This window comes from Copadichromis virginalis, linkage group LG1 (genome assembly GCF_057382275.1).
Source record: "Copadichromis virginalis isolate Kocher_CV1m ecotype Utaka linkage group LG1, C_Virginalis_male_GT1.1, whole genome shotgun sequence".
Classification (NCBI taxonomy): domain Eukaryota; kingdom Metazoa; phylum Chordata; class Actinopteri; order Cichliformes; family Cichlidae; genus Copadichromis; species Copadichromis virginalis.
In genome coordinates this window covers 39,292,263-39,310,594 of record NC_140618.1, presented here as the reverse complement: position 1 = coordinate 39,310,594, position 18,332 = coordinate 39,292,263, and the positions used below count along the sequence as shown (strand labels likewise).

At 41.2% G+C, this 18,332-nt stretch overlaps 1 protein-coding gene across 11 annotated transcripts in view; it reads left to right on the top strand.

Annotated features, from left to right (window-relative positions):
• The window catches only part of LOC146719239 (serine/threonine-protein kinase BRSK2-like), a 151,151-nt gene that overhangs the window by 55,205 nt on the left and 77,614 nt on the right, over nt 1-18,332 (top strand). For all 11 annotated transcript variants that reach the window (XM_085462081.1, XM_085462050.1, XM_085462076.1 and 8 more), the window contains exon 2: nt 17,780-17,874. In XM_085462081.1, the coding sequence (XP_085318207.1) occupies nt 17,780-17,874 (95 nt within the window). The remainder of the gene's footprint in view (nt 1-17,779; nt 17,875-18,332) is intronic.

Here is an 18,332-nt window from a genome sequence, read left to right as displayed (position 1 = left end):
TTGGTCCAGTAAGTGAGTTCAGAGAAAACGAGGTGGAAGCGAGCAGGTGCCCCACTTTACGCCCTTGCAACACGTTGTCGTGGATTTTGAAAGCTCCTCACACTTAGTGTTTTAATCTGGTTTAAGCAGATCTCTGGGAGATGTAAGTCAACTCATCCTCAGAGTAAAAGCACAAAAGACAAGTAGGTTTTAGTCTAATCAGTTTGGAGAGGGGTTGCATCATAGAACTGGGCGTTTGGTTCTACCTCTTGGCATCAGCACCAATTTTCTGTATTGTCAGAAGTGTTTCTCCTCCTCTCCTTTGCTTCTCCTTTCATCATGTGGCTGATGTGAAGCTCCCTTTTCATCGTTTTTTCTTCTTCTCCTACTCAGATTTGGATCGGTCCCCTGTTCGCTCGCTCGCGCTCTTTCTCTCTCCAGTGGGTTAATTACTATATGTTGCAGCTTCCCCCTCAATCCTGCGAGTTACATAAAAGCAAAGTCATTAAAGTGAAGAGTTGGAACTTTTGCCGTTCTTGTCGTGACGAGATTTGCATCTGATGCCATGTTGGCAGCGAGGCAGACTCGTGGCCATTAAAATGGCCTGAGAGCTTTCAAAAAGACTTTGCAGAGCTCTGTGCCATTGCAGTGTCCTCCTCATAAGGACTTTAAGTACAGTGCAATATGATGACGACTTAGGCTACCTGCAATGAATGTGCCTAATGGAATTTTTGGCCAGGTTACAGAGAAGTGCCTCATATTTCTGCATAATCGACAGATAGTCTGATTAGATCACAGGGATAAATCTCTGTTCAAAGAAAGGCCAAAACAGAGAAATATTTCAGAGGATGAGTTGCATATATGCTCAGATAATTCATAAGGCATACATTTGTTTTCCCAAAGACAACTGGCAGCCAAGACAAACACATTTCCACTGCTTCTATCAGTCAGCTTGTAGCCATAGGTGGGGCTTGCTTTATTATACCCCAGAAACTTCAGCTCCACCTCCTCATCCCGCCTGAAGCAGGCGATCCACCTTTTGCCAGCTGAGAACTGGCCAAACATCCACCGTTGAGATAAATGTACCGACTGTAGCTGCTTTAACAAAAGAAGCTTTTATATCTTCTTTCACCGCTCACAGTCGAGAGGAAGCCGTGTTCTAAAAGTAGCACTTGTGTGTCATCAATTGCTTAATTGAAAATGGGGGTATGGACGTCATACTGTACTCACAGCTCATGTCTGCACAATGCCGCCGCAGCATGGAGCAGCTCATTTGCTGCAGCTTTTTAGGACTTCATGTTGATATGAGTCGATTTTAAAGGCTTTGGTATTCAACGGTGCGCTCAGATGGTCAGACATAAAGCTTGGTCGCTACTCCAGCATGCTGCATAAATCTGCTGTGTCATTCATAATGTTGGCAGAGACTAAAAACAGATGCCAACAGTAGGGCTGCTCAATTAATCGAATTTTAATCTCGATTACGATCTGGGCTTTCAACGATCATTAAAAATGACGGAGCCGATTATTAGCCCCTCCCTCGTGCTTTACTCTCGCGCTGCTTTTATTTGTTCTTGTTTCTAATGTCTCTGTAAAGCAATTTGAATCACCTTGTTGTTGAATTGTGCTATACAAATAAACTTGCCTTGCCTTGCCTTGCTCCGTGTGGCAAATCGAGCGCACCTCTCTGCGTTTCAAACACGTGTCACAACAATTAAGAGCAGCGGTCTCCAACCTTTTTTGCGCCACGGACCGGTTTATGCCCGACAATGGACCAGCCTTTAAGGTGTCGCGGATAAATACAACAAAATAAAACTAGTACCGGTACCGAAAAAAAGAGAATTTATTCATAACACACGTGAACAGACCCAGAAAAACAGAGTAAAGGATAAAAACGATAACAAAATAACGCTGAAAACCAATAAAAACCCTGAAAACCATACATTTCACACCTGAGCCTCAACTCTCGCGGCCCGGTACCAAACGACTCACGGACCGGTACGAGGCCCGGGGGTTGGGGACCGCTGATTAAGAGGACCCGAGGGAAGCTCGGAAAGCTAAGCAGAAGTTATTTGGAGAGGAGAGTGACTGCCGTTGGTTGAAAAGAGAGGTAAAAAAAAAAACTTCAGTGGTGTGGAAACATTATGGGTTCAGTCAGACGTGGATCAAGTAGACACAGTGTGAAAACTTTGCAACAGTGTCGTAGCTGCACCACAGAGCAACACTGCAAAGTTCACTAAACACAGATGTTTACATTTCATTTATTTTTTATATTGCAAACATTTGCACTGTTATCAGTATTTGCACACTATTTTATATTGTTTTTTGACAGTCTTTAATAATAATAATGGATACTTTATTGATCCCCATGGGGAAATTACTTGTTTTTCTCTGGATTTGACCCATTCACTCAGTGAAGCAGTGGGCAGCCCACTAAGCAGGCGCCCGGGGAGCAGTGTGTAGGGACGGTACCTTGCTCAGGGGTACCTCAGGGTAGCCGTTAAGTGGATTCGAACCGCCGACCTTCCGATCATGGGGCGACCACTTTACCTACTGAGCTATCCCTGCCCCTTTAAAGTCATTATCCAATACATTGTTATTGTTAAATAAATATCGTCAAATAATCGAGATCTCAATTTCAGTGAAAATAATCGTGATTATCATTTTTGCCATAATCGAGCAGCCCTAGCCAACAGTATGTGGGAATGTTTTTTCCAGTGGATTTAATGGACAGAGATGAGATGGGAGCAAACATGCAAAGCTATTGGTCAGGTGTTGGACGGCCACCTGCCTTGAAGACTGTAGGATTTCCCAGATATAGATTTTACTTGGATGGGCCGACCATGTATTCTCACGGTGCCAAATTTGAATGTTTATTTTTTGTCATCTTTTGATTCCATCCAGAACAGAGCTGTCCACGGCTGATCCAACTCCACTGTGTTTGACTGCAGCTACTGACTGTAGTCCATTTGCTCTGTCAGCCCGACGGCCATCTCTCTGTGTGCTTTTAGTACCAGCAGCTGCTTATCGACATTTACACTATATTTTTATGGAAACTTAGTTTCTTAAAGAGCAGAAGAATTTTTCATATAATGTTAGCTTTACAACTCAGCCCCACTGTGGTGTGTGTGTGTGTGTGTGTGTGTGTGTGTGTGTGTGTGTGTGTGTGTGTGTGTGTGTGTGTCTCGGTGTTGACCTCCACTTGCTAATAGCTCTCGCTGCGGGAAGCTAACTCATCCACAGTGGGCCATTAAAGCGCACTCTTCACTGTAATTTACTGTAATTTCGTCATCTTCAGCTTCTCCTTTGCAGCCCATAGAGCTGAGGCTCGTGGTTTCTAATCGACTGACAACACTCGGGCAGTATCTCACCCTGCGTCCAGATGGAGACGGATGGTTGAATCATGAGCTTGAAGACATAATACTGAGGAACTGTAAATATAAGCTACACAAATGTTAACTTGTTAAGTTAATGTTAAGTAACCACTTGTATACATTTGGTTTTAGCAGTTTAGGACACATGCCACATATCCTTCCTTACTGCCTACGATAACACTTTATACCTTAACCCTTTCCTACACTCAAGGTTTTCTTATTCTCTTCTCCCAAAAGCTTTGCTTGTTCTAAGAAAGAAATGAATGCACAACATTTTCTGGGCCATTCACTATAATGCAGCTACTACAATATTTCCTGTTATCCCTTCTACCCACTGAATGACACATTTGCTAAACTGCACATCCTCAGTTTGCACCGGGGTCCTATTAAAAGTCTAAGTAGAAATAGTAGAGATAACCCTTTTGACATCATTATGACATCAGCCAGATTTTTCCCAGGCTCAGTAAAAAAACAACAGAGGACTTTAACAGAAATATTTTACATTAAGGAAGTGCTGCATAATTTTATTGCAGCATTTCTTCATGTTGTTTTACAGTAAGTAGGACACGTGGGATTTGTGCCACCTCCGGCTGCAGATTATCATACTTATGTACAAATTTGCATACATTACCCAAACATACTGATATGGATCTTGTTTGTCACTGATGGCGACCTGCGTTTTAGCTTCAACGCTGCACAAAAGCTTCCATGCTTTCTGTCTTTGCTTCCCTCTCTTGAGGCCTGACCTGCTTTCCTCTTATTATTTTCTTCTCCTCCCCCTCTCACTCCATAAGAAAAGATGGGGGGAAAAGGAGGAGCTGGTTTTATTAATTACCTCATTAATGGAGAAAGGGGAGTTGTTTTTGTGAGAATGTGGAGGAAGAAGGATATTGAGTAAATTCATATCATCAGGGGAGCACAAGGGAAATGATGAAGGAGGGGAGGCTAACCTTGACATAGATATGCTGTAACTATGTTGCCTGTTGGTCTTATTTTCTTTAATTGTCAAACAGTCGAGAGGTGATTGGATGTCTGAGCTATCAGCTGTTGCCCGGTGTCTTTGGCTCGGCTGTTAGAGTTGATACGTATACATCCTAATGAAGGCTGACAGAAGGATGCTGAATTGCTGAATGTCACCGGTCTGCTTTGTCAATATATAACTGCAATGATTCAGGATGACCTTTCCATCAGCTGTTATCACCTGGTGTGTCGCTATCATCGCTGCGGGGGAAAAATATATTTTTTTGACACAGATGGAGAGATTAATCCAACCAAAGCAGAGGGAACAACGAAACGCATTAATTGGTGGACGATCAGGCTGCTGTCTGCACTGCGTTTGTCTCCATTTGTTTAGGTTTTAGTTTGAAAATCACCGTAAATATCTTTGGACCCATTTGGTTCTCATTGGTGTCCTCACGTTCCTTTCAGTCGGATTTGTTTCATCGTAAACAAAACACAACTAAATATATTGTGTTAGGTTTTCTGTTGATCGGACGAAGAAACCAAAAGATTTCTGTCAGTTATGTTGGCGACATTTTTTGTCCATTAACAAGCAGGACATCTTGAGACATTAATATTAGATCAACTTGGCCCGATCGAAGTCAGCTCGAGTGCTGAGCGAGTTTTGACTGTTCAGAAATCTTTCTGAATCTTTCTTTTCCCTGTTCTTGTGTAAAATGAATGCAATCCTGATATCACAGTTACAGATGAGTGTTTTTCTTTTTCTATGCGCGTGTTAAGTTTGACATTACAAACCTGAAATCCAGGGAACATCTAGAACTTTGCTTTAAAAAATGCCTGGACTGAAATGTCTCTGACTAGATCTTCTGTTTCTCAGGAACGCCACAGTTTTTTATTCAGTTGCTGCAAATATCAACTAAAGCCCAAAACCACAGCTATCCCACCAAACCTGATCTATTGAAATTCAGTATTTTTTTTGTACTGATCTGGAGCCAGGAGTGAGTAAACTATGTCCAAGGCTTCATTCATGGTATGAAATCAATGTTCAAGCCCATTTCTGTATATATGATCTCATTAGGCTCAGTTGGCACCCATGACATCGAGCATTTCCTCCAGGCCTGGTTGCTACGATGACCACTCACCACTCAGCCTTTTTGGTAAACCTGAGGCTGGAGTCGATCAATGTTCCAGAGCAGCGGGGGAATTTGACTCAGACGATTGGTTGGAACAAAAGGGGTTTGCATCAAAATGATTGACAGCGAGGTGGGCAATTACAGGGGTGACGTGAGGATAAATCAATATGTGCTCGTGTTGATATGAAGGCAGGGAAATGAATACGTATCGACTCTTATGTTTATTCTGTTTGGGTGTATGAGGGAAAAGGATGTTCTCGATCTCTGTAATAAGATGTAAATAGGCCAGAACTCGTGTTTAGTGGTTGGCAGATCTGACTCAAAAATGAGAAGCAGTGTGCTCATCAATCTGGTCGGACAGATACAGATGGCTCCCAGACAAGCAGGAAACTCCATCAGAGTCCTGCTGAGTCCCACACATGCAGGTCTGCTGCTAAATGACAAGCGTTTTCCCCTCATTTTCTCTGTGCCCCATTGTCCCCCACCCCCCACTGACAGTTCCCATTTTAAAGTTTTCTCTTGATCTCTCTCGATACATCAGCCGGGCTCTGATTGGTATTGTGTATCACAAAGCTGTTGTGCTTCACGTTTGCATTCGGTGCTGCAGCTTGGCATGAGAAATGTCTCCCTTCAGGATGTTAATGTTGAATGTACAGGAAGCTGGAGTCGGTGAGGATTGTACAGATGGATGATTTAGTAGGTCTTTATGCGGTACGGACACCAACTTCAGAGGTGGTAATAGTTTGGTTGCAAAAAGAAAATTCCTCGTTTGGGGACACATTTAATGAACCTTAAGTCCATTTTGTAAATTATATTCATATATTTTGAATGTCAGAAAGAAGGACTCACTGGTTAACAGTGTACTGGTTCCAAGTCATTAGTCAATGGGCATCCAAATTCAGTCTGAGCTGCCCATCACCCATCACAGGAGACACCAAGATGGCAACAATGAAAATGCTCATCCTCAGGGTTCAAAGCAGGACCAGTGGGTGACACCGTGGTGGCTAGATGAATCTTTCTCTGTGTTGCATTCATCAGTGCCACTGTCATCACCAACGTCAAAAGGGGCAGGACTGTGACATTTTAACATTATGCAGCGCTCCCGCAATGAGCTCATGGGAGCGGATTCAGCCAATAGAGCTTCATGTCCAATCAACACCACTCCAGCAGTCTAACCTTACCGATATCGAAGAATACATTTACTTTTAGAAACTCCAGGATCCGTGGATCATCTTCACTTAGTGCTTGCTTGTCTGTTTTGGTCTGAGTGTCGTTATCATGTGGTCGGCTCTTCTAAAGGTAAGATTTGGAGGCCTTTTGACTTTCACAGATCGAAACTATACGTAGTGGGCCAGCGTCTAAATCACGCTCCTTGTGAAATTGCTGCCTGAACTGTGATGAGTATCAGACTGTTAACTGCTGACTTTACTTGGCTGTTACTTCATAGTTTGAAGTATGTGTGGGTGACCGGCTGTGGCCTGTAGGTCCGGGTTCTGAGAGCTGCGTGGTAGAAAAAATGTATCTGAACCAAAAAAGAAAATAGTTTTACACTTTTCAGTTCAGTTATCACTTGACTCTTATTTAGATATATCCTGTTACAATGGTGGATATTTGTATTACAAAAGTTTCAAATGACATAAGGAGGTACAAATATGGAAGTACAAGTTATGCCTGTGAGCCAGAAGCTATATTATTGGATCTGTATGTTTACATACAGCGTGGATGTCCTTAATACGGTCCTGTCAGGCAGGTATGAGCGAAGGAGCCCCACTCAGAGTCAGAAAGGTTTGGCCAGTGAACTTCATTTGGGAATGTCTCCCAAAAAATGTGCCAATGCCAACATCACAGAGGGTTCTTTTGTTCTCAGGGACAATAAATGTAAATTATGTCATCATATGCACCCAATTGCCCTCCAGTTCACCATACCTCACTATAGGTAAGGGGAGTTGTCACGATAGTACAGGGTGGGCCATTTATGTGGATACACAGTAATAACATGGGAATGGTTGGTGATATTAAAGTCCTGTTTGTGGCACATTAGTATATGTGAGGGGGCAAACTCCTCAAGATGGGTGGTGACCAAGGTGGCCATTTAGAAGTCGGCCATCTTGGATACAACTTTTGTTTTTTCAATAGGACGAGGGCCATGTGACACATCAAACTTATTGGTAATGTCACAAGAAAAACAATGGTGTGCTTGGTTTCAACTGTGGTACTCGCTGTAAACATGTATGAAGCATACAGTGTGTATTCTATATTTATGCATACATTACCGTCTCTAAATAACTTGGTGATGTGTGTGCATGTGTGTAACTGCTGAGGTCACCAGAAACAGCCGATCTGTTAGTTGACTGTTAGCTGACAGTTAAGGTTTTTCAGATTTTTGTCACATCATAGGAGAAAGTTTGTGTCATTTACAATCAGCTTCATGGAAAGTTAAAGTCTGCTGTTCCTGTTGTATTAGTCTTTAAAAGTAACCAGTGCAAACTTGTCTTCCTTAGGGGGGCGCTGCAGCTGTCTCAACTATATTAAAGAGTACGACAGAATTTTAAGGTAAAGTCAGAGACCAGTTGGCAACCATCTGGCAGCTACTGGTTGCCAGGGAAAAATGTGTATTCCCCAACTGATTGGAGAAATCTTGCAGTTGCGAGGTGGTATATGGTGCTGCATTGAAAATCAGAAGAAAGCAAAAAATCATATAAAAAAAGGCTGAACCCAGGCTGAGCCTCGGCCCTTTGGCTACTTTGTTATTTCACTACCGACAAACGACAACATCTGTTTCAGTTCAAATGTAACTGTTTTGAAATATCGAGTGGGTTAAAAAATTACCACCATTTTTGTCTAATAAGCAGATTAGCGAGGCTTATATCTTATATACATACTTTAGAAAATAGATGGTGGAATGACACAGAAGTTCATTAAAGTGAATTTCCAGCCGTTATCTTGAGCATGTCAGAATAATTATCAGCTGATGTGTTTGTAACACTGGTGGTGCAATACTAGACCTGTTAGTGCTACTTCTTGCCTTCTTTGCATGTAGTGCGGGCAGTATAGTTACCTTTAACCACAGTACGCGGACAGAAGGGAAATATGGACCAGATCAGACAGGTTCTAGATTCGTAGGAGCCAAGGGTGTATGACAACAGAGGACTTGTACACAGTAGGTGTAGAAAACACAATTGCATTTATTAGCAATTATTAAAGTTGTGCACATTTAACAAAAGTAGAGCGCGCTTCTTGAAAACAAAATAAAATAAACCCCACAAATGGTCAACCTAAGGATATATTGTCTTTTGTGTCTTTTTTTTAAAAGTCAATTTCAGTCTTTCAATGTTCAGTAGTCACTCAGTGTGTTTGTAACCAGTCGGGTTACAATCTACCAGTTCATCTGGCTCTTTGGGCTGGGCTCGCCATCCAGTACTGGAAAAGGGATCCTCGATTCTTCTCAGGGCCTCAAAACCAATCCAATCCAAATAAGCAAAGGAAAAAACCTGACCATGCGAAGCAACAAATGCTACACGGGGCTTCACAGTGCTCACGTTGGCTCACGGCCTCTGGAATACAGTATCACTCTTATTATTCTTGCCGAAAAAAGGACTTTCTCTATCCAGCTAGCTTCTTCGCCGCACGGGTAAACTGATCTTTCACCGTCTGTGTCTCTGGCGTATCTTACTGGCACACGAAGGCACGCACAGGTGTCTCAGCAGCGCACAGACTGGGGGGAGGGTCAGACCGGCCAATGATTGGTCGCTCAGTGGATCTGACAAACACACTCTAAAGGACTAAGTCCTGCCCCCACACCATCTATATACCACATATACATATGTACATATTAAACTTATGTTTACATGCTTTTTATCAGTATTTATTATAATTAATTTAGTTTTTATCAATATTTATTCCCATCGTGAGAGTATGAATATTTATACTTTTAATCCCGTTTTTAACACTGGGTTACATGTTGGTTCCAATTAGGCTACAAGCGAACAAAAATCACTGCTTAATGTCCAACAGCCTCAAACAAGGAGGGAAAAACTCTCTTTAGGGTTTTTAATCGACCTAGGCCTCTAAATGCTTTAATGTGGAGAGCTAACAATAACATCAGAGTCCTGCAGGAGTAAATCATACCCGAGGGTTATTTAACAGATGCCATTTATAAATATTCCAGCTTTGTTTGTGAGAAATGGTAATTTTTCAGTTGCTCAAAACCATTAAGTACTGCAATTCTCATGAGTCTTATTAGGAGTTGCTATGGAGATTACTCCAGTCATAGCCTTGAATCTGCCTTGTTCAGAATATTCAGAACACAACTTCTCAGTCTGAAACTAACCCAGACCTGCGTTATTTATCTAAAATGTATTAGATGCCAGAAGTGGCCATTGAAAACCATACGCATGTAGTCTTTGACTTTTTGGATTCCACTGCCTGATTTATTATATGTGTGTATTCATTAAAGAACCTTAATTGGGACTTTGAAAGCAATTTGTGCTTTCAGCTCCAAAGCACAGAGAGAAAACACAGAAGGTTTAATGAGACAGGAGTTTAAGACTCGAGGGCACATCCCCTCTGGCAGAAGCTCGGTCTGCAGAGTTCACAAGTCCTGGACATTATTGATCTGATTCAGCACAGAGGACCAAACTGATCGAGGGGAGAGAAATCAATGAAACTGAGTCAGTTGTGGCTTCAAACAGTCGCAATGATTCATTCGTCAGAGTTCATGTAAGTTAAAAACACTTTTCTTAAGAGTCAAAATACAGTAAATTTGTAATCTGCTGTTCCGTTGTGAAATGTTGAAGCTTCAGGTCTGCGTAGTGAATGAGTTCAAACTGAACATGGAGCAGCAGCGGTCAGTGTTTGTGTTTTAAAGGTGTTCTTTAGTCCATTACCACTTCATTTTGAAGAAATGGAATCTGGGACAGTTATTCACAGCACACTGCTGATAGGAATCTACCAGCTGGATAGATTCTTTCTGTAGGATTTTACATATTCCCCCGTATCTGCTGGGTTGTCCTGGGTACTCCCAGGAGATGCATGCTGATCCTAATTCAGTTTAAGTGTGTTGGTGTAAATGGCTGTCTGTGTCTCAGTGTTGGCCCTGTGATGGTGACCTGTCCAGGTTGTATCCCGTCTCACGCCCTGTGACAGCTGGGATAGGCTCCAGCCGCTGAACTGTGGTCAAGATAATGCGATGGATAATTGTTTTGAGCTAACAGTGCACTATGGAAACCTATCAGATATATTCTAAATGTAAATCCATATGTCTTTAATTTGAGTTAAAAGTAATATAAGCCAGTAATTTTTAAAACTTCATATCCTTCCATGTTTGTTGTTGGACTATAATGGATGGGGGAAATTCAAAATAAAGATAAAAAGCTGTAAGCTAATGTCGATTTATCCAACGTGACTTAACCGGGCACCTGAAGTCATATTTAAATGCAATAAGCAAAACTGTGGCCGCCCGCCGCCCATGGCGTTAACGCTGTGCCGCCTCATGCTCGGGACGATCCACAGTAACTCATTAACGGAGATTTGCTGCGTTAATGCGGTTATGGCGTTAACGTCATTTTAACGAGATTAACGCTGACAGCACCATTTAAAACATAATCCTAAACAATGAAACAGGTCGTGAAAGCTTCAGCTCCCACACATCTTTCCATTGTTGTCTCTGATGTTTGTGCGTCTGGATGTTTCATGTTGCAAAGGAGAAAACTGTATTTTATTGTACGACACTCGCTGATGATGTTCCTCTCCTGTAATGTCCTTTATATTTACATCGCAGCGCTACACTTCACATCACACTCAGCCTCACAGAAGGTGATGTGAAATAAGCTTCCACTGTGGCTGCTGTGCACTTTTCCCCTTCCAGCAAGCAGCATTTTCCAAATCATTTAACCTCGAAAACATAATGTACAGTTATTTATGCTGTTCTGATGCTTTAAATAATTTTTTGCATTTTTTATCTTCTGGTTTCTGGTTCCTTTGCAGGAAACTCTTTGTAACATAATGCACATATTACATAAATTACTTCAGAAACCATCTGCTAAAATTATGCTTATATTTTTTTAAAAACATAAGAAAAAGCTGAAAAATCTCTTAGTCTTTCATTAAGTGCATGCAAAATGTTCTCCCTGTTAAGAAAAGCATTTAATAGATAGAATATTACATTTAATAGAGTACTTTAGATGACTGACGAGGACTGTCTGACTCTAGGTCTAAATGCATTTTGTAAAAATGTCATCTTAAAATGTTCTAATGTACAAGATTTGCCAAAGCTCCATTAAACGTGCCATGTAAGCCATGAAAATGTCTCATTCTCGCACAAAGTTTAAGGAATATTCTTCAATATCTAAGCACAATTTCATGGAACTATTCCCAAAGGAATAACACTTCATATAGGGTCCCTTGACTGGTGGGTAAAGTTCCAGGATCTAAACTCAACTTTCCTTCATAAATAACCAAAAAAGACCAGCGTGTGCACATCGATGGGGCTGTGTCAAACGGCAAAGGTACAAGCTTTTACGGACGCTTCCTTGCTGAATTATACAGCAATGAGAGAAACAGCGGTTGTTGTGTAACATGGAAATGTCAGAAGTTTTTACATAAGGGCCTAGTTGGGAGTTGTTTTTTATGATTGTAAGAACAGAGAAACAGTGAAAACTGTTCAACATAAAGTGCTTTTACTGTTTTCATACTGTATAGAATTAAAAACGTATAGCTTTCTGTTGAGACAAAGTCACATTACAGTGTCAGAGGAGTAATTATAAGACGGAGGAAAAACTGTGAAGAAGACTATCGGGACACAGCTGTGTTTTTAGTGGAAATGAGTCATCTTTATCGCCTTCATTGGGCCCATGTAGCTATAACATACACTTTAAATACCTTTCATAGAGGTGCAGGGGCTGAAACATTACTGCACTACAACTTCAGTGAGAAACCTCATTTCATTGGGTAGACTTCTTAGATTTATGTGCCATATAAACATGGAAAGGTTTTCTAATGAGTGATGTGATCAGAGAGAAGTTCAGCAGCAGAACTAACTCAAAATGACAATAAGCAATTCAATTTAGTTTAGTTTTATTTACATAGCGCCAAATCGCAACAGTCGCCTCAAGGTGCTTTATATTGTAAGGTAGACCCTATAATAATACATACAGAGAAAAACCCAACAATCATATGACCACCTATGAGCAAGCACTTTGGTGACAGTGGGAACCTGAGCCTGACAGAACCAGGCTCAGGGAGGGGCGGGGCCATCTGCTGCGACCGGTTGGGGTGAGAGAAGGAAGACAGGATAAAGACATGCTGTGCAAGAGAGCCTAATAACAAGTATGATAATCAATAAGTGACCAGTTTGTTTAATGTGCCTTTGGGAAGTAAGAGATATATGGACATTTACGCAACCATTACATGTATTGGAATTTACCGTTGGATTGTTTGGAGTTGTAGTCTGGTATGAATTTGGAATAATGCATTTTGCATTGCTCCTGCTCCTGTTCAACATATGCATTATGCATTCACTTTCTTTTATTTTGTGGAACAAGACCAGTTCAGTGGCAATGTAAGAAAAATGCCTACATTATAAGGTAACCCTCCATAATGGAAGATGATCCACAACCTGTGGGACATTCTCTTATAGCACTGCTGTGCTGAACTTTACAATGCAAGAGATGGTTTGCTCTGTACAGTCAAGGTAAAAAAAAAAAGTACATCTTCAATTCTGAGGTACTCCATGTCAGAAAACATAAAAAATGGAATACACTCTGTGATTCAGTAGTTTTTACAATCACATTTAGCTACAATAGCTTGATGTAACGATTTCCTATATGCCTTTATCAGTCTCTCACATAATTTTAGCCCACTCTTTGTTGTGTCATTGTTTGAGTTCATTTAGGACTGTGGGCATTCATGTATGCACAGCTCTCCAAATATCCCTCCACAGCATTTCAGTTGGGTTGAGGTCTGGACTTTTAGCGGGCAGTTGTACCACCTTGATTCTTTTGTTTTTCAGCCATTCTGTTGTAGATTTTCTGGTGTGCTTGGGAACAGTGTCCTGTTACATGGCCCAATGAGCCAAGCTTTAGCTGTTGAACAGACGCATGCATGTCACTCTGCTTTGGGATAAAAAGGAGTTGAAGGTTGACTCGGTTACCTCAATGTGCCCTGGACATGCGGTGGAAAAACAAGCCGTGCGTTATGGTCATAACGCTGTATGTTATGACCAGACGTCATTGTGGTCTTGTCTGTCCAAAAGACATTTTGTGGTTTATTCAGATGTAGCTTGACAGACCTGAAATCTCACACATCTTTTTAGAGAAAAAGAAGACATCTACCTTAAACCAGCCATGCTTACTCAGTCCTTTTCTAATTGTATGATAACAAAGCCTGGAGGTTAGTTATGAATGTTAGATTTTGACATGTAGGTCTTGGCTTTTTTACCATTTGTCTGACCATTGCACAGTCTGACCTTAAGGTGAAGTTCGTGGGGCATTCACTGTACTGGTTGTGGTGAATGCTCCAAACCAACTAACTTCTAGAACTCAGTGGTCATACTGGCGGATGATCAGGTAATCAAGTGTAATTGATTGGCAGCACCTGGGTGCTACTTAACCTCTACAAAAGCAGTAAAGGTGTGATTGCAAAGAGTCGTAGTTATGATTTCTGCTTGGTCATCGCCGGTTGTCACTGGTTACTACTACTACAGCGCATAGTTATGCTAAACATGTGACTTGCTTGTTTTACCTGGTGGAGTTTTCGTGTTTGTTTGGTTTCTTCATCTTTATTAATTTTTTAGGACTATTTGATGGGAGTTTCTCCTGACTTTTACTTTGGATGTTTCTCTTTGTTATCACTGTACCAAAAAGTAGGGCTGTTTGATATAACGGTATATATCAGATGACGATATAAAAACGTCTGTCGTTTCATATCACGCTATCGTTTGTTTCATGGTGTCGCAAAATAAACTGTTTATTTTTTCATGGTTTTGATGGTCAGTGTAGCGGCTATATTAATTTCTTAAAGTTCTCTTTTTCTCTTATATTTAAAATAACCACACTATGGACGGACAAGCGACTGTTTTTACGTGTTGCCGTTAGCAACAACGACGGTAATATCAGCATGTGGGACCTGTCACTACCCGATCCGTACCGTAAACCCGATCCGTACCACGCACGTGCAAAAGGCCACTATTGCCGCTCAAAGCATTTTCCGATAGTTATGGGTCAGAGTATCTGTTAAGATGTTAAGAATAACAAGTATCTCTTAAAATGCTTGCAATAATGAAGCATTTCAGTACAATGTAGACAAAAACGAAAAATAAAAAGATAGTTACGGATCAGGACTCCCCGATCCTTACTGCGCATGTGCAGATGTTTTCTTCTTCTTCTGTTCGTTTAATGGCAGTTTACTCCCCAGTGTACGAGGATACTGCCATCTGCTGACTGAGCGAATGAGCTCTGTTGTAAACTGAACTAGCGTCATTACAAACGCGTGTTAAATTCTACCACCGATGCAAGAATCACGTGAAAGAGTGTGCAGAGAGTTTACGGATGAGAAGCAAAAAAAAGATCCGGCAGGCGCTCCAAATGTTAGAACAGACTTTTCCCCGACGCACGGTGTGTAATAAATACTCACAAAGACAATGGCGGCCATTCCAACTTGTGCCTTAAAAATGTACAGTTTCATGCATCGGTCAAAACACTCGACTCCAGGTACACGACGCCCAGCTGGAAACACTTTGAGTCGAGTTGGCTGAGATTCACAGAATTTACAGAAAATTTAACATTTTTGTGATTTATATCGTTTTCGGGACAATAAATGTCGTATATCGAAATATGAGATTTTGGTCATATCGCACAGCCCTACCAAAAAGACCAAAGTTGGTGGTTATTTCCTCTGATGTTCAGCGCCAGTCATGAGCCCTTTATGATGCTGTGCAAGTGGAACAATAATTGCTTGATGCTCACATTAAAAATAAAAATTATAATTTTCTGAAAGCACGCAATAGCTGATTCAAGACATTTAAGCTGTAGGTACAGTATCTCTGCTTCCTAGTTTGCTACTTTCTGCTCAGCTCTCACAGAGTACTCTCCTCTATAGCACCTATCATAACTTGTTGGGTTGAATGTGTTCATACAGAGCAACCTTTATAGGGCTTTCTTAGTCCTGAATTATGGCAAGCAGTTGTAGCCGTCCTCGAGCCTCTCTGACAGCAAGATCAATAAGACTCGGCGAATGTCACGCAGGAAGCCATTTCAGTTCTAACTGGTGACATAAAAGAGCCCCCAGGCTGCCATATTGGCCCAGAGACCCCCGCTGCTCGCGGCTCCGCTCGCTTCCTTGTGAACCACCGCAGGGAAATCACCTTTCAAATAGTGACACACTCATCTCCTGTGAAATATATATGCAGCGCCACGTAATAAAGAGGTGCATATGCACAGTGGCATTTCCACTGCTGTCTGAAGACCTTCAGCACAAAGTAAAATATAGTCCCCTGGTGTCGGAGCTTTGATAAAGATGAATGGAGTCATTGTGACTGTAATAAGATAAAGGTAGTATGTGTTGACATTTCTGTTGGAATGGTGGAATAACATCAGGGCAGCTCTCAGAAGTACACAGTGATAAAGAAACCTGGGAGATGTAAGCCGGTGACATTTTTATCCATGTGGTTAACAAAGCTGAGTTTATATCAGCTTGTAGTAAAGCCAGCTATACATGTGCAAACTAGAATCATTAACTTCACTTTTAGTCTGCTACTGGGTCTTAGTGTTTTATTAATTATCATATATTTCTTTTAATGTGTAACCAGTTGCAGTAGTTGTTGTTTGGATAAAAGAGATATTCCTTCCAGATCCTATGTCAATGAATGTGTTAGGCAACAGAACCAATGCTCTGATACAGCGGTCCCCAACCTTTTTTATTAGTCTCGGTCGTTGTGTCCTTGGGCAAGACACTTTACCCTACCGCCTACTGGTGTTGGCCAGAGGGGCCGATGGCGCGATATGGCAGCTTCTGTCAGTCTGCCCCAGGGCAGCTGTGGCTACAACTGTGGTTTGCCTACACCAGTGTGTGAATGTGAGAGTGAATGAATAGTGGAATTGTAAAGTGCTTTGAGCGCCTAGAAAAGCGCAATATAAATGCAATCCATTATTATTACACAATATTTTCACAGACCGTCCTTTAAGGTGTCGCCGATAAATACAACAAAATAAAATGATACGACCAATACGAAAACTGTGGTAATTTGTAAATATAATAATAAACGTGAATTAACTGTGTAACTTTATTATCAGCGTCCTCCTGAAATGCGCCAACAACACTGAGAGTAACGTCCTCCTCTCTGCCCCTTAATGCGCTCTGGTCGCTATGGTAATGCGCAAATATTTCTTTCAAAATAAGACACACGACTACAACACGGGAAAAGACCCAGGGAAACCAAGTTTACGATAAAAACCCTGAAAACCATAAATTTCACACCCGAGCCTCAAACGACTCACGGACCACTACCGGTCCGTGGCCCAGGGGTTGGGAACCGCTGTGTTAGGCAACAGAACCAGTGCTGCAATAAAATACCAGCAGTACCAGCAGAACTACAGAACTAGAACAAGAACATAGGTAAAATCCTAAAACTCAAAATATTGAAGAAATTGATTCTGATTCTGAAGTGGGCTTATTTGTTCCCATACTCTGGTGAAAGAAACAGATATGTCTGATTCTATGCATTATTTTTTTAAATGTATATATTTATATGTAATGTTAATATGCAGTTGTGTGGTTTGGGATCAGTGTGTAGTATTATAAATCGTTCCTTTTAAACTATGAAAAAAAAATCCGGTATCAGGATTTGTGGTTTTCTTTCATCTTTGTTCTGAAATACATCAAAACAAATTATTTGTTTTATATTCTTTGTGACTCGTTTCTTCAAAAACAGATAAAATAAGGTAAGACTTTGAGAACTAAACTTAGGAAAGGGCACCTCGAGTACATCTGCTTCAGAAAGTTACGGACTACATTGTCTAACAAAACTTTATGTAGGACTTGTGTGACACAACAACCCCAACCTTATCCCCACCCACAGCGGCTCATAGAAACCCCTTCCTGATGCAGGTCTGTTCCTGCTTCAAAGGGAGTTCTTCCATCTTACTGCCATCAAGTGCTTGCTCACATCGTCTTCATTGTTCGGGGTTTTCTTTCTATGATGGTCAGCTATGGTTAGACTTCGTCCTGCCATGAAAACCTCTGTTCAAATGTTTTTGTTATGAGTTTGCATATTCCGAGTGTGACTCAGAATATGAAGAAATGACGACTGATGTGAAATTTATTTACGTTTTTGTGTTTCAGGTCTGGTGAAGCTGGGTGTCCACTGTGTCACAAACCAGAAAGTTGCCATAAAGATTGTCAACAGAGAAAAGCTCAGTGAGTCAGTTCTTATGAAGGTAAGACCAATTTTACTCTCTGCGTATGCAGTCATCCCCGGCTCATGTGGTTTAGTTGGGGTTCTAGTTCATCACCTGGTTCCCGGTCATGTCAGTGGGATTTGGAGAGAAAAGCAAAATCACTGGCCGTGTCTTGTCTGTCATGAGTGCATTGTCCCATGTACAGGAGTTAGGAGTTTGATGCACTGTTCTTTTTTTCTATGTGAATAATATTTAGCATTGCATGTTTTCCAGATTCTTTGTGGTAATTCTTACAACATAGTAGAAAATGTTCAGGTCCTTAGATTTCTATAACTACTTTTTTGCAAAGCTGCTATTGGCAAATATTCACTTTAGACACCAACAGGAGCAGGAAATAGACCAGAACATGATGCAGGTACAGTGCATTTCTCTCTACATTTCAAATATAAAAACATCAGTTTCTCATGTACTTTCTCCGTCGCCTCTCTGTACAATGA